Below are 21,598 nucleotides of genomic sequence, written 5' to 3' on the forward strand. Positions count from 1 at the left end.
AGCGGCACTTGGGTCTTGCATCTGCATTCATTTTACTTTTGGGACTGTTATTTTCATCATCCTTGCCTGGTAAAGATCACAACCATTGAAAAGATGAAAGAAGAAAAGTTCAACATCATCATATTAAGTTGAATGTTAATAATGCAACAACTGAGCCACATAATTTTTGTTAAAATTCTAATCTTCTTAACTGATTCATGGAATTTGAATTTGGATGGTACTACACTTTCCTCTCACCCACTTTGTCAATTATTCAATCATTGCAACTTTTCATCAATTTTTTATTATTTTGCTTGAATTGAGGTTAAATATGTAGATATATTTTCAATTAAGGGTCAAGCGTTTTAATTGTAATAATTAAAGGTCAAATATTTTTAATTTTTTACAATTAAGAGTTAAGTTAATAGGTAGATGGAATATATATCACATGCGACAAAAAATCACGTGAGCTGATGACATGGTAGCTCTGAAAAATGTAATATTACATGTAATATTTTAAAATTTAATTATTACATATCATGTTAAAAATTTAGTTATCACACATCTTGTTGAAAATTAAATTATCACACGTTATGTTGAAAATTTAATTATAACACTCCATATTAAAAATTTAAAATACATGTCCTAAATTAAAAGCATTTAACCTACACACATAAGACACTATTCATCTTAATTTTTAATTGTAAAGAACTAAAAATGTTAGGACACTTTTTCAATTAAGGGCATTTAGTACTAATTTGAGCATTTAATCTATTATTTTTTTTATCAAGTAAATTTTTGAGTAATTGAGGATTTGAACTCATTATTTGAATAAATAAATATGAATATATATATTTATTTTTGAGCTAAATTTTCATGGGTGAACAACATGTATTTTTGATAGAAATAAAACCACCTATCATTAGATGTAAATGGATGGAAATGAGTCGTTTCTTTTACCTTTTGTCTTGCATGAACAGTAACCACCAAGCATAATTTAAGGATATTGTAAGTATTTAATAATTCCACAGTTCATGTGTTTATTGCCTCCAAGGTAGCAACTTGGGAAAAAGGCAGAAAAAGTTTATGTATTCTAATATTGAACAGCACATCCCTACATCTAAATGATTAGTGTAGCTCTATAAGATTTGCTTGTACTCTGTCTGTCTATGTTGGGTGGCAATGGCAATGGCATTGGGGGAATTTGAAATTTGAAGTTCCACTTCCACCTCAAATCGTTCTTTTTTTCAGATAAAGCCAAGCGGATAGTCTTGAGTATTAGTGTACAAACAGCAATGGGGCATACAAATTTCTACTTTTTATGGCTGTCGTATCCACTGGAAATTTTTTGAATAGCTGATGATGCTGATGGTGATCTAAATTTACGTAAAGGACCCTTTTTCCAAGTGGAAACTGAAAAGTGGGGGTTCGACTTCACAAGCAATGGGTCCTGCCCTGCCCTGCCTCAATGATTTTCTGACATTAACAAAGAGAGAGGTCTCTCGCCTCATCATCCACTTCACACTTTGAAGTTTCAAATGTCAATTTACTGAATAAATTTAATAAATAATATCCTCCAATACCTCTTTCTCAACTAATCGTCGTGGCCCTTTGCAGATACATCAAAAGACAAAAATATATTTGAAGTGAAGACATGGAACGTGATAGTATGATGCATCCATTGAAAGTTGAAACTTCTCTTTTGCCCCCTTCTTTCTTTTTCTTCTTGCAATTCAACTTTACATGATTTAGCTTAAAACTGATGCTAGTATTGTTAAATTTATTCAACACCCATTTTGAACTAAAATGGAAACATTATGATGTCTGGAATATAATCTCAACGATGGCAAGTTGCCATGGTTGTCAACCCCAAGATTGCCAGTTTTCAGCCATAGATGGATGATAGTACTATTACATACTTTGATTGGAAAAAACAGATAGTACTAATAGAACATACTTGAATTCCTAATTTCTAGTACTAAAAATACCAAAAACTGGATCCATCCTCTTTGTTTGTACGTGGTTGTAGGCTGCTTTGTAACAACAAATTGAAAATGTTTTCATTCAAACTGTAGTATTGAGGCAATCAAGAAAAGATAGAACAGCTTTTAATGTAATCATACAATTAATAATGTTCTAGTTCCCATGTGATTAATGTCTTTGTCAGTGTTTTGAGTATAATGGTGAGGTGAGTTATGTCCAATAAACTAATAATTGTTTAAAATGTCTCCTCTCTATTGTATATAAAAAAAACTGGTCACAGAAATTCAAACTTTTGTACAAAGCCAGCCAAGTTACTCTCTCTCCGTTCTCCACCTCGAGAACTACCCCCCCACTTTCAAACACATGAAAGAACTCTCCTCCTTCCTCTTCATCATCTTCTCCTTTGTTCTGCAGCTTCTCGTTGCATGAAACCAAAATCATGATCTCATGAAGCCTTAGAAAGACTGGCATTAGCAAAAACAAAACAGAAAAAAAAAAATGGTGGTTGCATTTCTTAAAGTTGTTTCCTTTCTATTCTTCTTTACTTCCCTGGTTTCCTCTCTAAACTCAGATGGTCTCTCTCTTCTTGCTCTCAGGGCAGCCATAGAATCTGATCCTACTAGTTCCCTTGATAAATGGTCTGAGTCTGACTCAACCCCATGCCATTGGCCTGGAATCGCCTGCACCCGCAACAGAGTCACCTCAATATTTCTTCCCAACAAAGAGTTAACCGGTTACATCCCATCAGAACTCGGTCTTCTCGACACGCTAACTCGCCTGAGTCTCTCTCAAAACAACTTCTCAAAACCAATTCCTTCTCGTCTCTTCAACGCTACAAACCTTGTCTACATTGACCTTTCCCATAACTCACTCTCTGGCTCAGTTCCTCCACAAATAAAATCCCTCGAAAACTTAACGCACCTCGATCTTTCCTCCAACTCACTCAACGGGTCACTCCCTGAGTCACTTGTTGAGCTCAAGAGCTTGACAGGAACCCTAAACTTGTCTTGCAACAAGTTTTCAGGTGAAATTCCAGCTTCTTATGGAGAGTTTCCAGTGATGATAAGCTTGGATCTAAGGCACAATAATTTAACAGGGAAAGTGCCTCAAGTTGGTTCTTTGTTAAATCAAGGGCCCACCGCATTTTCAGGAAACCCTAATCTTTGTGGGTTTCCGTTGGGGAATCTTTGCCCGGAAGCTCAAAACCCGAGAGCTTTTGTAAACCCTGAAGAAAATCCTGAAAATCCCAATGGTTTTAGGCCCACCTTTGATGATGGGAATGGAGAGAAACGGAAGGAGAAAAATGTGTCAGTGGCTGTTCCCTTGATCTCAGGCGTTTCGGTGGTGATCGGGGCGGTTTCGATATTTGTGTGGCTGTTTCGGAGAAAATGGAAGCCTGAGGAGGATAAAATGGGGAAAGAGAAAAAGGGGGAGGCGGTTGATGAGGAAGGGCAAAAGGGTAAATTCGTGGTGGTTGATGAGGGGTTTAATTTGGAATTAGAGGACTTGTTAAGGGCATCTGCGTATGTAGCGGGGAAGAGTAGGAGCGGGATAGTGTACAAAGTGGTGGCTGGGAGGGGATCTGGTACGGTGGGGAGTACGATTGTTGCAGTGAGGAGGTTGGGCGAGGGTGATACCACATGGAAGTTTAAGGAGTTTGAGGCTGAAGTAGAGGCTATGGGGAGGGTTAACCATCCCAATGTTGTCAGGTTGAGAGCTTATTATTATGCCAATGATGAGAAGTTGCTGGTTACTGATTTCGTCCGTAACGGAAGCTTGTATGCAGTATTACATGGTAACATTCCTCTCCTTGCATTGTTTTTCTTGCAATTGTCGTGCACTCTTGAAGTAGTTAGTGGCATTTTTTGACCCTAATTTGAATGATGGCAGTATTGGACATTGATTTGATGGGTCCCTTCCTCACTAACTATGTTTTTTGTCATAAAACATAAGTCAATCTTTTTGGAACTTACTTTGAACTTCAATCCTGCTTATGTTTTGCGATGACTTTACTTGCTGATACTTCCTTGTTAGCCCTGTGGATTTGGCTCTTATTTGTAGATTCAATTGCTGTTCCTTAGTAGTTTATAATCGTAGAAAGAAGATAACTATGAGTGCTTCAGTTTCAATTTTCTGCTCACCATTTATCTAGATGGAAAGAAAACCCCACAACTATTATCACATTAAAATACTGATAGGAGTTTTCATGTATGATAATGCTTTTGAGATATTTTGTTTATGTAATTTCCACCGAGTACACAGAATTCTTGGTTTCCAATTATAGTGCTTAAGGCATTTACTTGGTTGAAATCTGTTTATCATTGGCTTAGTTTCATCTTCCCATCATGATTCATGAGTTTCTGTATTTTGCATCGAGGATTATTAGCATAAACAGTCATTATTTTATCAGCCTACTGGCCTTGCTAATGCCTTACAAGTCTCACAATCTATCTTTTTCAAGACAGCTTGTGTCTTGTAGAATGATTGCAAAAAATTACTGTGACAGCTAAACTAAAGGAGACTCGAGTTGTTTTCAAGCACCTAAATTCTTGAGCTATTTAACAGTTTGGTGGGGTTTTGCTCCGCTTTTGCTAGAAATTTTGTTGGTCATTCTTGAAATTTCCTGAATTTATTTTCAGTACTAAGATGAACAAGAGAAAAGGACCGAACATTATGATAATTCCATGAAAGCTTTAGTGCTTTACCTACTTCAATGATAGGTAGGTGATATTCATTGTCACAGGCGTTTTCTTTTCTAACTTTTTCCAGTTGAGGGTGTAATCTGAAAACTGATTGGTGACAATCTGGGTGTTACCCATTCCTAACCTATACACACCCAATTAGATAATAAAAATATAGATCCGATTTTGACCTTCTGGTGTTACTCATTTCGAATGACTTTTTGGGTCTTTTTAGAGAGTTTGTCCTCATTGGCCCTATATTAACTCAGCCTTGGTTCACCTGTGACATATTTCTCTTGGTTTTTTCTTCCAGTATAGATTTATGTCTTGCTTGTCTTCTATTGGTGTCATTCAAGGACAAATACGCATATTATGTTTTTTTTAAGTTTAGAACATTTATTCTGAATATAGTGGTCCAGCTGGTGTGCTGCTCATACACATTGAAGGACCAAAATTTACTGAACAGACCCCATCAAGATGGCTGACAAGTGCATGATTTTTTATGCTTTGGATTTTTAGTTGATGAAATTTAACAAAAGGTGGACCACTGACACAATAATTGCCTTGTTATTATCATCTCAAGTGCATTCATATGTCAATTGCATTTGCATCTATCACGTTTTACTCAAAGAAATTCCCGTGAAAGTTCCATTCTTCAGCAGATAGTTTGGTGTAACTCTGCAAGCAGTTTGCATGTGACCTGGTTCATGTATGATAAGTGAAAGGAAAATGAAAGAGATAAATGAAAAATGCTCTTTTTTTCTTATTTTCATCCAACAAGTGATTCCAGTTTGTTTTTTGTTTGATTATGGTAGAATGTCTGATAGCATAAGAACTGAAACAGCCATTTTAATGTGGTGTTCAATCATGCAGAAGGGCCATCCAATAATTTGCCACCACTTCCGTGGGCTGCGAGGTTGAAAATTGTTCAGGGGACTGCAAGGGGTTTAATGTACATACATGAATACAGCCCTCGAAAATATGTTCATGGCAACTTAAAGTCAACAAAAATCCTTCTTGACAATGAACTCCAGCCTTACATCTCTGGGTTTGGACTCACTCGTCTTGTCTCTGGGACCTTCAAATATGCCGGTTCAATAACCAAAAAGCTGAACCCAAACCAAACCATTGCAACCTCTGCAATGGGATCAAGAATTTCAACTCCTAATTCTTACCTGGCACCTGAGGCTCGAGTATTTGGAAGCAAGTTCACTCAGAAATGTGATGTCTACTCTTTTGGAATTGTGCTATTGGAGATTTTAACAGGGCGGCTGCCTGATGCTGGACCCGAAAATGAGGACAAGGGATTGGAAGGTCTTGTGAGGAAAGCATTCCGAGAGGAGCGTCCCTTGTCTGAAATCATAGACCCAACACTACTAACGGAAGTTTATGCCAAGAAGCAAGTGGTTGCGGCATTTCACATTGCTCTCAATTGCACAGAACTGGATCCAGAGCTGCGCCCTAGGATGAGAATTGTGTCTGAGAGTCTTGATCGGATTAAATCGCGGTGAAAAAAATGTTGGGAAGAATGTTGTAAAGTTGTATCATTGTTGCTAACCCCTGGCTCCTGAAGCTGTTTTGGTTTTTGATTCCTTGGATGCAGGGTCAATTCGGTGTATGACTCGTCAGGTTATTGTTGTAATCAGATGAGTTTTCTTTGAATGTTTTGATCTGTCCATCTCTTGAATGTCGTCGTGTGTAGAAAAGATTCGATAATGTCCAAAAGTTGCAGGGATGGGAGGGACATGGTTAGCCGTTTGTACAAATGACAAAGACAATCAGCTAGAACAGGGCAAATAGTTAGGAAATCCTCAAGCACAACGACCTCTCATGTCTCTGATTCCTAATGCATTGATATCAGTATCAAAAGCCCACATACCAGGCAAATGATCAATTTTATTCAAAAATACGTGAATGAAACATCAAGCCCAGCATCGAATCTGCCATAATCAGTATCTTCCTAGTAACCTAAAGCCAAGTTGATGCTATGCTGCATATCATCTACGTAGCCATACGAATTAGCCAGCCCACTGACATTCTGCTTTAATGACAGCAAAGAAGGGAATTCTTGGATTCTTTACTTTCTCGCTGTCAAATGCTACATGGAGTTGAAAATTCCAGGTTAATCTACAATCCAATCCCATAGTTGCTACTTGTTTCATTTAAATCTCCGACAAGCTGCCCGTTCAATCCTCTAACCACCATCACCACTGTAGAGTACTCCCACAATAAGATTCATGTCAAATTTTTATTCCTCTATTAATTTTTGCATCTGAGCATTCGGCTAGAATGTAGGTGTACACATCTATTTGAACTATATTTTCTTTTTAAAAGATTTTAATATATTTTTACATTATTACAATATATTCTTTTGTACATGTATAGGCAAACACTCTCTCTACATAAATTTTGTTTCTATTCAATATAAAGCAGAAAAATTTAGATCCACTTATATTTTTTAGAGTTTACATTTGATGCACTGACAATTTATATTTTTTATACACTAATGATGCTACGTCATTATAAAAATAAATTTAAAATTGGAAAAAATTTAAAACTAAATATTGATATTTTTAAAAAATTGCATAAAACATAAATACAAATTTCTTTTTTTTCTCTCTCTCTTTAACTCCCTTCCAACTATGTTTTTTTTTTTTTTTTCTCTATCCAACTCCATTTTCTTCTTCCATTAAGAAGAGATTTGACAAAATTGTGTAATTTCAAAAACACTAAGATAGTCAAGATTTCAAAGTAATTTTTATTTGTTGGTTCCAGTGATATATTTTTCAAATGATTTTTACATTAAACTTAGGATTACAGTATGATATTATTGTCTCCTTTCCAACAATGTGATATAATTCTCTCCTTCCCAACTAGAAGCTTTCATATTGAAATTCCAGATTTTAATCATCCAGAATTCTCTTATAATTCTTATACATTTGAAATCCAGTAATTCCCACTGGAAAGATGTATTATCAATGCATGGTTAAACAATGAAGGAAAGTTGCTTCTTACCCGTTGTCCTGCAATGGACATTTGATGTAATTGTTTTTTAAAATACTAATATTTAATTTTAAGTCTTTAAAAGTTTTAATTTTATTTTTATAATGGCGTGACATCATTTGATGGATTTAAATGACTCTTATAATATGGCTCAAAGTCAAATTCTTTTGATGGATCTATTTCCCGCGTGACTCGTGACCCGTATTTTTAGATTTCAAGCTGACCTCCCCTCCCTTCAAAAAATTTTAAAGAGAGGATTCATGTTGTTGCTCATTTAATTAATCATACTCCCACCGAAGCTTTACATGGTCAATCCCCACATGAGATTCTGTTGCATAAAACAATTCATCATCGTATTTTTGGTTGCTTATGTTATGGACGTAATATCAAGATTAAACACAAATTTAATCAACGTGTCAACCCTAGTATGTTTATTGGTTACCCCTTTGCTTAACAATACTATATATAAAATTTATGATCCTAATGGCAAAAAGGCTTATGTTAATGGGGATATAAACTTTTCATCATCAAGACATCTTTTCCTTTTATCTTCCCCTGATCTTGACTTCTCTTACCCTAAACAATACCAACCTCCAACCTTATTGCAAGCATCACCCTCGGACACAATTGTCCCATCAGCATCCGTTTCCAATGACAACATTAACACTACAACCCCAACACCTCAATCACTTACTTTTCCTCAATATCTTTTTCCTTGCCGATCTCAACGACAACACCACCAGCCTTCCCACTTACAAGACAATCAGTGCTCTATTGCCATGTCGGCGCCATCTTCTTTGCCATTATGCTATTGCCATGTCTTCTCCATCTTCTTCGCTAATGCCTAGAGGTACTCTTTTTCCTCTTTCTTAGTTCTTTATCTGTTGCCCATTAACTGCACACAGTTTCAGTCAAGCAATTAAGTTTCCCAATTGGAGAGATGCCACGCATGAGGAGGTCAAAACTCTTGAGGCTAAATATCAAACATGCTGTTTCGTTCCTTTTCCTACTGGTAGGAAAACTATTAGTGCTAAATGGGTCTTTAAAATTAAGAGACACTCTGATGATACCATAGAACGATATAAAGCCCGTTTGGTTACTTAAAGACTATAGCCAAATGTGAAGGTGTGGATTATCATGATACTTTTACTCCTATAGCAACTATTTGTGTGCTACTCACTGTTGTTGTTGTTGCATGTCATTGGCCTCTTCATCAGTTAGACATTCAAAATGCATTTCTTCATGGTAATTTAAATGAAGAAGTTTATATGCAATTACCTCTTGGGTATTGACGTAGAAGGGAGAATCTTCACAAGTCTTTATATATATGGACTTAAGCCAGTATCTAGGAAATGGTTTGCCAAGTTCTCTGCTACTCTTCTAAATATTATTTATGTCTCATCCCATGCTATTGACTCATTATTCTACGAGTATCAAGGTACATCTTCTATATTTGTGGTTCTATACTATGGGAGTGTGTAATTTTTCTTCCTACATCAAATGTATGCCGTTGTGTCAAATGTTAATAGATCTATCAGAAGAGACATATTTACTCGTGTAGCAGCGATTTGTTACTTGGCAACTGAACTCAAGGTTGCCAAATGTGCATGAAACGCACTTGGGAACTTATCGTACAATCTAATCAGAGCAAGTCTAGCTTTAATGCTTCAATTATGGATGAAGACAAGCAATGGGGGTTAGAGGAACTTGTAAGACAAAAAGAAGTGTGACAGGCATCGAACGTGCTCCATCCAATAGGACCACTTCAATGATTGAATTAGCAAGAACAACCAAAAAGAAATGTTTAAGAGCTGCGATGTCGTAGAGTGGGTGCTTGGTACCAAGGGTCGAATGACTTATTTTCATTGTCCCCATTCCTTGGTGTCAGAGACTGTCGCCAATAATTGACAGAGATCATCGGGGTACACTTCCTAGTGCTCTCTTCATCTATAGATATGAATTGTCCAAAATAAGGAAAGGAACGTATGGCTATGGAGGGCCTAAAGTTGTTGGTGATTGAAGGATTTTGTGGCAAAGATTGAAGTGGTAGCAAAATTGGAGAGACTTTGCACCTAAGCATTATTTCGGATTTGGAGATCCAAAGTTATCCAAGTATGAAGAATGGATACTGCAGTAGTACTTTGGTAATCCAAATGAAGAGCCATAAAACCTAAACAGCACTTTCATCATCACCAAAACCAAAAGGCCCATTGACTAAGCACATCATGATAGTTTAATGTTGTTCTAATATAATATAAAAGTTTCTCTTTCAAACTTTTATGGTACAATAAATACTAATTTTAAGCATTATTTTTAAAGAAATATTCTAATGATTATGAATTTAAGATTTCAATTTAAAATTCTTCGAATTTGAATTTAAAAAAAAATGAAAGAGTGAGATTTATAAGATAAGAAACAGTTACCTCTTTCATTATATTATAAAAATCATAAATTTTTGCGATAAAATTATTTATGTTTTTAAACAAGAGGAGGTTGATACATAGTTAGTCATCCTTGCAGATCCTAACAAAAAGTTGTAGTCCTCTTATACGTTTTAATTGCTCTCAATATTTAGAATGTTTACAAGTTGTTTTTTTTTTTTCTCTCCTTTTCAATGAATTAACTTATTAACTCAAAGGCACATTTTCAATACTTGGACCCAAATTACACTTGTAGAGGTAATTACTTCAACTATTAAATTATAAGCGTTTTTTCAAAACGCCTACTATTAAACAATTCGAGCAAGAAACAATTAGAGTTGCCTTTGAGTTAGGTGTGCAATTCCCTGAATCCATCTGAAATAAGTACAACCCAATAATCTTTGAATACATAAATAATGTATTATTATTCATATATGTAATTTAAAAATAAAATTTTAATACTGTTATTTTACTATAATACTATTACAAAAGACAATTTAAACTCTATGAACTTTCAGATATGCCAAAATAAGTAATAAAATATACTACATTAAGTTCACATTTATGGGTATGCCAAAGCAAGCTTTCTAATGTCGAAGACTAAAGACAGCCATCTAAGCCTAATCTGAAGACGATTGTAAATGTCAAAAAAAAAAAACAAAGGAAATTAAAATTAGTACAAACTTATTCTGAAAAGGCTAAAAAAACACTACCCTAAACTTAAAAATTAAAAAAAAAATGTGAAAGTGTAATTTATATGATTCCAACATAATGCTTGTGAAGATGTATTAGATTAATACGCTCAATATGGATAAATCCAAGATGAGGTGAATTAGGTTATTTTGAAATTTTTGAAAAACCTTTTTAAATTTTTAACAAGGTAAAATCTCCTTTTTAATTCAAGTGCTCAATTTGAAGATAAACAAAGTAATTGACCTCTTAATCAATAAGAAAAAATTAAATTTCAAGTAAAAGTAAGAGTTAAAAAATCGACACGAGTATTTTATAAATGTTCGACCTATTTGCTTATGTTCTCTCCTTTAGATTCACTAAGGAGTTTAAAATCCACTATTTGATCAAAGTTCAATACAATGCCTTTTATGGATCAAGCATAACCTTTCAATACAATGTTTTTTTATGGTTAAAGCACAACCATTTTACCTTTTCTATTGGTTAAGACATAACCATTTAAGCAAGTACAATAAGAGGAATATAAGTGCAGCTAATATGCCTCTTAAAGGTTGAATAGAGAATTTGGTACAATGTTTAATGAAAATGTGAGAACTCAATAAATGCTGAGCTATAAGACTTTAAGGATTCAAGAAGAGTACAATGAGTTTAGAATGAGTTTTGGTTGATTCTTCTCTCTTGAGCTATGTTTTAAAGTCTTTCAACCTTCGTAAATGCTGAGGAGGCTTGTGTTTATAGTTGTTGAAGCTTCACATGAAAGTAGCCGTTCTTTTCTTCATTCAAGGCTCCAATGGTCATATTATATCGATACATATGTGGATGTATCGATACATTCCTTTTTATTTTTGAATTATGTTGAGATGTATCGATACATTTGTATATGTATCGATACATTTGAACTTTTCTGCAAAGGTTTTGATATTTTACTTAAAATTTATTGATACATTTATTCATGTATCAATACTTTTGACGCAGTGGTTTTCTATTGCATTTCTATTGATATATTTGTCAATGTATTGATAGAATGAGTTTGACTTTTTAGTTTTTGACTTTCTTCAAGAACATGTATCGATAGACTTTGAAATCTATCGATACTTGTCCAAAACCATCGATACATGAAGAATATGTATTGATAGATTTGGACTAGAATGCGTTTTTCAAAGCCTTTTTCATTGTTTTTCTTTTTCAAACTCATTAGACATCATTTGGAGATTTAAGAACTTGACATTCGAAGACTTGGATGAATTTTGATCATTTCAAAACATAAAATTAATTTGAATACTATTGAGCTAACAATCTCCTCCTTTTTCATATAACAAAAGCAATGAACAAAATTTGTTAAAAGAAATCGATTTTCTTGACTTTTGAAGATCTAAGGATTATTTGTAATTTTGATTACCTTTATAGTTTTTTCTCATAAACTTGCTAAACCTCTTGGCTAGTATGGCTATGTCCTCATCTTCTTCATTCTCATCTCTTATGTTTCTCTCATCTTCTTCAATTTTAGACTTTAGAGCTATTTTTGTTATTGGCCTTCTTCTTTTCATCATCTAAAGTATTCTCATGTTTTATTGTTATCTCATAGGTAAGTAGAGATTTTATAAGTTCCTTTAGTTTGAAATCATTTAGATTTCTTGCTTCATCTATGGCTGTCACTTTTGGTCTCCATGACTTGAAAAGATTATAAAGTATCTTTTTGACTAATAGAGCATTTGGGAAGTCTTTTCCTAAGGCTTTCAATCTTGCAACTATGTTTGTGAATCTCTCATACATTTGATTTATGGTCTCATTTTCTTTCATCCTAAATAGCTCGTAATCATGTGTGTAAAGTCCTATCTTGGTACAGTGTTTTTAAGCTGTGTTTTGAATGAGTTTTGGTTGATTCTTTCATCCTAAATAGCTCGTAATCATGTGTGTGAAGAGTATAATGAGTTTTGAATGAGTTTTGGCTGATTATTCTCTCTTGAGCTGTGTTTTTAAGTCTTCCAACCTTCATAAATGCTGAGGAGGCTTGTATTTATAGTTATTAAAGCTTCAAAGGTAGTTGAGAGTGCATTTAATGTGAAAGTAGCCATTCTTTTCTCCATTCAAGGCTCCAACGGTTATATTGTATCGATACATATGTGAATGAATCGATACATTCATTTTTATTTTTGAAATTTCGCTGAGATGTATCGATACATTTGTATATGTATTAATACATTTGAACTTTCCTACAAGGGTTTTGACATTCTGCTTAAAATGTATCGATACATTTATTCATGTATCGATACTTTTAAGGCAGTGGGCAATCTGCTACATTTCTATCAATAAATGTATCGATAGAATGAGTTGGACTTTTTAGTTTTTGACTTTTTTCAAGAACATGTATCGATAGACTTTGACATATATCGATACTTGTCCAAATGAATCAATACATGAAAAACATATATCGATAGATTTAGATCAAAATGCATTTTTTAAAGCCTTTTTCATTATTTTTCTTTTTCAGACTCATTTGACATCATTTGGAGATTGGAGAACTTGACATTCGAAGACTTGGATGAATTTTGATAATTTCTTTTTGTCATTTCAAAATATAAAATTGATTTGAATTCTATTGAGCTAACAACATGTTTGAAATAATTTATATAAATGGAAAGAAATAGATACCAAATCAAATTCCACCTTCTCTCTTAACATTTTGATTTATTATAAAATAGAATAAATAATAGATAAATATTCACGTGTAATTCCACTAAACAAAAACAATAGATGAGGATGTACTCAAATTTACTTACGTATTAAAATAAGTTTGTGGTGAATAAAACAATTAGGATAGAAAACATGAGAAGATCCTAAAAAGAAGGAGAAAATGAAAGAGGCAAGTGGGCATTGGAGTGTGGTTGAATTGGTGCCCAGGTATCTCTCTCTCAAAAGTAGAAAAAGGAGAGTTGAAGCCAAAGACCATAAAACCAAGAGATATTTGCTTAAATTAGAACAACTTTTTATAATCCTGTTTGGGAGATATAAAGCCCCAAAAGTAGAAACGAGTCTAGTCTTTTAGAATTGGCATTGAAGCAAATGCCATCTCACGTGTCTTTGTTTCCCTCCACTCAAACACTACCCTTTTACTTAACTTTAATGGGGGGCCTTCCTTCAATGTCCCCCCGAGCTTTGTTCTTTTTTTTTTTTTTTTTTTTGCTTTATAACGCAACTGGGGACCACATTGAACTCATTCTCATTTTCTTAATGACGCTTAGATCAGATTCTAAGATTATTCAAGTGATGCAATTACTTCATTTACATTCTCATTAAGTTTTACTCTTTTTTATTTTTTGACCCTTTATTAGGAGATCGTTTAAAAAATGTTAGCTCTCTCCTAATCTCGTTTTTTCTTTAAAAGGAGAAATAACCATAGGATAATAAGCTAATGCTAACATCCTTTGACATATTAACAGCAGGTTTGGAGGTGCCACACATTTTGGTGGAAGCCTTTCCTCATCGTACTTGTTACAAATCTTATATTAGTAAAAAATGAAATGGGTCTTGAAAATATAAAAATAAATTTTTTATTATTTATCAGACATATTTTTTGAGTTGAAAATATAGACCTCATGATTTATAAGTTTACTTAAACTATAATTTTAAAATTTAAAGTCGTACAAATTAGACTTAAGTTTCGGCCCATAATAGTACTCCCCTCCCTAAATGAGTCTAATGCCACTGCAATTACGAGTGTTTTCGACCCGTGACAATACTACCCTCCCTAAATGGGTTTAATGCCACTACAATTACATAATATTTGATAGGAGAAAAATAAGAGTACATTTCCTATAATATACCTAATTAAATTACATTACACTGTTTGTTTTATAACAAACCACAATAATAAAAAATTACAATGCAATCACATTACAACTAATGGATCTAATGTGATTGCAATCCAAAACTAATGTACTTAGATTGCATTGCACTCTATAATATTATTAAAAATATTTTTACTTTTTAAATTTGTTACTTTGTTAAAAATATTTTGCAATATTATATTTGTTTTTATATATATAGATTTTAAGGGATGTCTTTTTATTATTCTCATTAGTCTATGACTATCAAAAAAATTTATATTATCTTTTAAAAAAATTAAAATAAAACATATAATATAAAAAATTGTATTAAGAAATGAAAATAAAATATAAAAAATTATAATAAAAATAAAAATAAAATATATGACATTAAAAATATATTTAAGAGATGATATTATATAAAAATTAATAATAAGAAAATACAAGTATATTAAACTTATATTTTAATAAATAAAGGTAATTTTAAAAATTAATATTATATTTTCAATAAAGTACTTGTAAACAAAACATTGTAATATTACCTTGTTTGTATTTTAATCATTACTTTGCTTATATACCAAACACTATAATATTATCTTCCCTACAATTACATGGCTTATAATCACGTTACTTGCAATCACATTAAGGTAGTGTTTGATACTTTACAATGTAATGTGATTAGAAATAATGTGATTGCAAGTAATATGATTGTAGGGAACATAACATTGTAGTATTTGATATATAAGCAAAGCAATGATTAAAATGCATAGAAGATAACATTGCAACGTTTGGTTTACAAGTACTTTATTAGGAATATAATATCAATTTTCAAAATTATCTCTATTTATTAAAATGCAAGTTTAATATACTTGTATTTTTTATTGTTAATTTTTATATAATATCATCTTTTAAATATATTGTAAATATCATATATTTTATTTTTATTATAATTTTGTATATTTTATTTTCATTTTTTAATATAATATTTTATATTTTATTTTAATTTTTTTAAAAGATAAAATAAATTTTATTTACAATCACCATGACTACTAAGAATAATAAAAAAGCCATCCTCAAAATCTATATAAAGAAAATAAATTATAACATTATAAAATATTTTTAACAAAATAACAAAGTTAAAGAGTAAAAATGTCTTTGAAATATTGTAAAGTGTACTGCAATCTGATTGCGTTAGTTTTAGATTACAATTACATTACATCCATTGACTATAATGTGATGGTATTGTAATTTTACATTGCAATGGTTTGTTGCAAAACAAATACTGCACACCTATAATCATGTTGCATTATAAAGTACTAAACGTCACATTCACTTTAATTTATTTTCTATAGAGATGAGAAATTGTTAATTTTTTCATTTGTTTAATCATAATAAATTTGAAAAACAAAAAATGAAAGAAATTCTCTTGCAATTTCTCTAGTAACTCCTATCTTTTGTAAACAAAAATTTTGATTTTTTTTTTCAGAATACAATTAAAATAATGTAATGACGTACAAACACATATGTACAATGAACATACAAAATTAAGTAATTTACTAATTCAATGATTATACTTTAAAGTTTTACATTATAACCAAACTTTGTAGTTCATATAAGATCTTTTTTGTTTTCTAAATTTCTATCATACTTAGATGCTTCCCTTACCCTTTCTTTTTTCCATCCAAAATTCTAATTTTCTTCGGGGATTCTTGCATTTAAGAAAGCAAAAAAAATCTTTCTCACACCTTTGACCTTCAAATTTTAAGCAAAGACAATTAGGCACCTCTAAAGAAGATTAAGATCTATCACTCCCCATTAATGTCCAAAGTAGTTGTAATTGATGTTTTAATACTATAAGAAATATATAAAAAGAATACTGGACTTTTGTCTGATTTTATTTTATTATTTTACTCTGAAAAGATATTATTTTGTCCATCCACCTATATACAGTTGTGGAACAAGCATAAAGGCATGAAGGATTGACCAATCACATGCACAATAATAAAGAAATATTTTTATATATAAATATATATAAAATAGGATCCAACATCCATGTCTAATACAACTGAAATAAAATTTTTATGCTTTTTACCCTCTTCTTGGTCAAAAAATACTTTGATTCTAGATTATATACCAAAGTACCTATCTATTAAACACATGGTAGATGAATCTCTGGCCATTTAAGTGTTTTAACTTCCTAGTTTAAGCTGAAAGTTGCCTTCTTTTTTTTTTTCTTTTTTGAGAAAGGGAAAAAGCAACAAGAAAGACAAAAACAAAATGGAATGGCAAGTTGGTAAATCGAAGAGCAAATGAGTGGTGATGATGGAAGCTGAGAGTGGAAAGACGGCGCTTGTTTATAAAAGTTGTGATGGGATGGGATGGGATGGGATGGGAAGGAAGGAAGGAAAAAGGTGAAAGGGAAGGGAGGAGGGGGAATCAGATACGGCATAAATCAGGCGCTCACGGGTGACGTCAAGGCGTTGTCACGGACCAATAGCTTTCCTTTCTCGTGTGGCTTCCGCCTTATCCCCGTGGTTTCTGTTCCACCGCGCAACACTATGCCCGATGTTTAACACTCCCTTCCACCCTTTTCCCATTATTTTATTCCCCGCTGTAACCACTCCTACGACTCCCATTTGTTCGGGTTCCTTTTTCTTTTTCACTCCCTAATGTTTAATCCTTTCATGCTTATACATTTAACTGCATTTCATTTCAAACAATACTGTAGTAATTTTTATAATTTTACCCAAAGTATTGAAACAATATTCTTCAAAGTCTGGGGGCCTCCTCTGTAATTCTCTTGTGACAATGGCATCTTATGATTAGGTCAAGTCATTTTATGTTGCACTTTGCTTATTAATAATGTATAGTCCGAGGGTAGGACAGAGAAAAAAAAAAAGAAGAGAAGAGGAAATTCCTTACACCAAATTGTTGTTTCTTTCCTAACAAACGGTGGGTATTACATTGAGACTTTGATTAGTATTGAACAATTTAAAATTTGAAAAAAAAATTCATAGTTATGTTGAATAAAATGCTCAAGCTCAACTATAAAATGATTTTGAGTTTAATTCATTAATCTTAAATAGATTATACATAATCTTATATATATATTTAAATTTAAAGAAAGGCGGATTCGAACATGTTCAATTTCATTTATCAAATTAAAATATATATATTGTGTAAACCTAAAATAGTAAATAACATATATAATTTCAAATTTTTACAAGATAAAAAAAAAGAGAAGTTTTAAAATGAAAAAAAGAGAGATTAATTTGGTAAATGGAAAGGGCCAAATACTAAAACAAAAAAAAGACATAAACTAAGCTTAGCTGTGGATGAAGGGAGAAGCTTGGGTGTGATGGCTCTCCCTGTACTTTTCCATTGTCTGCATTCAACCCAAAAGCGAAGAAGAAGATAAATATCGCCTCCTTTCTTCTCTCTCTTCCCTATTGCTATCAACACCGCTCTCTCTCTCACACGCACACATTAGATCTTCCTTGCTTTTGGTGCTGTGAAAAGCAAATCTGAGGCTCTTGTTAATCTTCGTTCCTTCTCTTTCTCTCTCTTTCTCTTTCGCTCTTCTTTCACAAAATCTATCTTTTTTTTTATCTGATCCAAATCTTCAAAAACCTTCAAGTTCCATTTATTTACGCTTTCATTTTCTCTTTATTGGGTTTTTTTTTCCTTTCGCTTGTTAACTTCTTATATTGGGAGCTTGGGATTTAAAGGGCTTGAAAAAAAAAGCTGCTTCTTTTAGTTGCTTCTTCTTCAAGATCTTATCTCTCTCTGCTTACAAATCAAGCTGAAAATTTTCTCCCTGGAAATTGATGCTAAAATTCCCTCAGAATTTTCCTCTTGGTTTTAAAGGACGTCGACTTGAGCTACGTAGAATGGTTCTCTAGCTTAAAGTTCTTTGCAGAAAAAGATATAACAGAGTAAAACAGCGCAGAACAGGGGAAATATAAAGGAAGTTTCAATGGATTCAAGTACCCATCAAAGCCATCAAAACCAAAACAACCAGCCCAATTCAGGGTTATTACGTTTTCGTTCAGCTCCAAGCTCTCTTCTTGCTAATTTCACCAATAACCTTGATTGTGGGGTCAATAAAGGCAGTTTCGAGTCAGACAGATTGATATCCAGATTCATGAATTCAAGCGGCGGCAACAGCGAAATCGAGGATAAATCTGGGACAGAGGTCGGTGTTAACTATGCGAATTCGCAGCAGAGTTATTCAGGGTTACCGCCTCATTATCCGAGGCAGAGCTCTGCCGCGAGCTCCTCTGCTATGGATAGCTCATACGAGTTGTTGGGAATGGATCATCACAGTCCAGGGAAACCGATTACTTCAAGTCTAATGAGACAAAGTAGCTCGCCTCCAGGGCTTTTTACCAACTTGTCTGTTCAAAATGGTGTTGTTCTTGTTCTCATTTATGATTATCAGTTTTTTTTGTTGAGGTTTTTAATGCTTTTTCTGGGACATTTTTGGTTGGTAGTTTAGACTTAGTTTTACTATTTTGGCAGTTGTCTTTCTTATCATTTACGATTAGAGAACGACCTATGCCCATTAAACTTTTAAAGTTAGCATTTTGGTTGTGCTAGATAGATTTGGTGTTGAAATATGGATCTAGCAGCTGATAATAATTAAGCTTTTTGTAAATTAAAATATAGACCACTCAGTTAATTTGGTTGCTTAGTCTTTACTAATAGTTAGATTGAGTTTATACTAATATTTGATTGGGGAATTTTATTTCACGTATATAAATCAATAATTTTTTTTTCTTTTCTTTTCCCCACCTTATGTGGTTGCATATAAGTTAACCAGTGAAGCTCTTATTGGTAAGAGAGGAGATTTAAGGAATTCTTTGATAATTGTTTTTGAATTTCTGGTTGGTTATGGAGGAACCAGAACCAGAGGTAAAAGAGAAGAAAATATAATCCATTCTTCTAAGAAAATGGATTTAAAATCCTATAGGTCATGTAGAGTTAGAATAGCATGGGATTGGCGACTTAGATTCCATTAATGCTAAATTACTGTCCAACTTTTAAAATTCCGCATAAATTTTCTCACAAACAAAATATTTAATGGAACCTGGACATTTGAGGTTGTATTGTGAATCCATTGTTTGTAATGTGAATCCAGAAAACTTAGTACTGAAAATGTCTTCAGTAAATTGCAGGCTATGCCAGCATGAAAGGTCTGGGAAACTACTGTGGGGTTAACGGTACTAATGGAGAATTAAGTCCATCTTCAAACAGATTGAAGAATCAGATTTGCTTCTCATCAAGACTACCTTCTTCCTTGGGCATGTTGTCGCAGATTTCTGAAATTGGCAATGAAAGCATTAGGACTGATGGTCCTGATGATGGCAAACTTGGAAATAGCAACAGTGATGCTCGATTCTATGGCACTGGATACCAATATGGTTCTTGGAATGATTCTGCACACCTCACAAAGAATTTTTCTGGCTTGAAAAGGGCACAAGATAATGACCGGAAGTTCTTTTCCACTAACCAGGTATAGATTTGCCTATCAACTCTAGCTTTTCTTAAATTCCTCAAAAAAGTTATAGCTTTCTTAATTAATTCTCTGTTGCTACATCGATTTTAACTTTTGAGTGCTTCTTTATCAATAGAATGGAGATCTTGGAAATTGTGTTCATGTATTATCTCACCACTTGAGTCTGCCGAAGACTTCAAATGAGATGGTTGCCATGGAGAAGTTTCTACATTTTCAAGATTCAGTCCCTTGTAAGATTAGAGCTAAGCGTGGTTGTGCTACTCATCCTCGAAGCATTGCAGAAAGGGTAAAAATCCCTACATTTCAAACCTGTTATAGTCCTGCTCTTACTAATTGCCTCCTGATCGGATATCAAGCGATAATTTCAAATTTCACTGTATTTTATATGATAAGAGATCAAATTAGAAATGATCAAATTATTCTAATACATATGCAAAAGCAAACGAATATAGAAGTATGCTTACACACACAGGCAACTTAAGATTTTTGTAGCTACATTGTTTGTACAAAATTTGTCCATTTCATAAAGTGGAATATAAAGGGTAAATTACTTTCAGGTGAGAAGAACCCGGATCAGTGAACGGATGAGAAAGCTACAAGAGCTTGTCCCAAACATGGACAAGGTATGATTTTTTCCTTGCGGTTTTGGGCAGAAAATTCCTGTCTGTGAAACTGATTGTTTCAGGGTTTCATGTTGGCAGCAAACAAATACAGCAGACATGTTAGATTTGGCAGTGGAGTACATCAAGGACCTTCAAAAACAGTTCAAGGTACCAGAGGAGAGCCTAATCTTCGAACTAAACATTCTTTTCTGGTACTCTTTTTTCATCTTACAGTTGCAATGATATTCTTTTGCAGACTCTTAGCGACAATCGTGCAAACTGCAAGTGCTTACATATACAGAAGCCGGTCGCTAATCAAATTGTATGATTTGCTTTGGTGTCTGTACAAAGAATAGGGAAAGTAACGGAGAGAAGGGGACAGAATTTTGATCTGAATCGTTGATCTTTCTGATGTGCTGAACCAAGTATAAAGGAAGTTTTAGGTTTTTCTTTTTGCCCTTTTGTGATGTAGAAAGTATGGTTGCATTTCCACCACAAGATTCCAAAATCCTGTAAGCTAACAAAGCTTCCCACTTGAAGATATATGGAATAAAGAGAAAGTTGTATAGGACATGTTTTTGTATTGCATTCCCCATTATCATTTCTCACTTTGAAATGTGATTCGGTTAGTTTTCAAGAGTCAATGATTTTTAGTTGAAATTCCCTTTTTAAGGTGCGGCTAGCTTCTATATGTTGATCATCCCACGTTGGGTAAGGCATTAGTATGGCCCTGGAACCAACCTTATCCTCAAAGGACGCTATTGAATGCAAAACCAGTTGCCCGATCTGACGAATTTCCTTTCTTTATGTTGCGGAAAGAGAGTCATGCAAGGAAATAGTCAAGGAAATAGATTCTGTCAAAAACGATGAGCGCGGAAACCAATCAAATACTGTTTAA

General features: G+C 33.3%; 2 protein-coding genes across 2 annotated transcripts; both read left to right on the forward strand.

The window, feature by feature from the left end:
* LOC18599049 (receptor protein kinase-like protein ZAR1) lies at positions 2,204–6,330 on the forward strand. Its single transcript, XM_018121116.1, has 2 exons — positions 2,204–3,757; positions 5,517–6,330. The coding sequence occupies exons 1-2, from the start codon at positions 2,461–2,463 to the stop codon at positions 6,152–6,154; spliced, it is 1,935 nt and encodes a 644-aa protein (XP_017976605.1). The 5' UTR covers positions 2,204–2,460; the 3' UTR covers positions 6,155–6,330.
* LOC18599052 (transcription factor bHLH130) lies at positions 17,920–21,372 on the forward strand. The gene is made up of 6 exons (XM_018121125.1): positions 17,920–18,989; positions 19,758–20,095; positions 20,214–20,384; positions 20,656–20,721; positions 20,800–20,868; positions 20,957–21,372. Exons 1-6 carry the CDS (start codon positions 18,557–18,559, stop codon positions 21,026–21,028), a joined length of 1,149 nt encoding a protein of 382 aa, XP_017976614.1. The 5' UTR covers positions 17,920–18,556; the 3' UTR covers positions 21,029–21,372.

Source organism: Theobroma cacao, chromosome 5, assembly GCF_000208745.1.
Source record: "Theobroma cacao cultivar B97-61/B2 chromosome 5, Criollo_cocoa_genome_V2, whole genome shotgun sequence".
Classification (NCBI taxonomy): Eukaryota; Viridiplantae; Streptophyta; class Magnoliopsida; order Malvales; family Malvaceae; genus Theobroma; species Theobroma cacao.

Excerpts from the sequence above, each read along its gene's own strand:
- LOC18599052 (XM_018121125.1), top strand. The coding sequence starts at position 18,557 with ATGGATTCAAGTACCCATCAAAGCCATCAAAACCAAAACAACCAGCCC. Across the intron at positions 18,990-19,757 it reads CAACTTGTCTGTTCAAAATG|GCTATGCCAGCATGAAAGGT; the intron begins GTGTTGTTCTTG and ends AGTAAATTGCAG. Across the intron at positions 20,385-20,655 it reads CTCGAAGCATTGCAGAAAGG|GTGAGAAGAACCCGGATCAG; the intron begins GTAAAAATCCCT and ends AATTACTTTCAG.
- LOC18599049 (XM_018121116.1), top strand. The coding sequence starts at position 2,461 with ATGGTGGTTGCATTTCTTAAAGTTGTTTCCTTTCTATTCTTCTTTACT. Across the intron at positions 3,758-5,516 it reads CTTGTATGCAGTATTACATG|AAGGGCCATCCAATAATTTG; the intron begins GTAACATTCCTC and ends TCAATCATGCAG.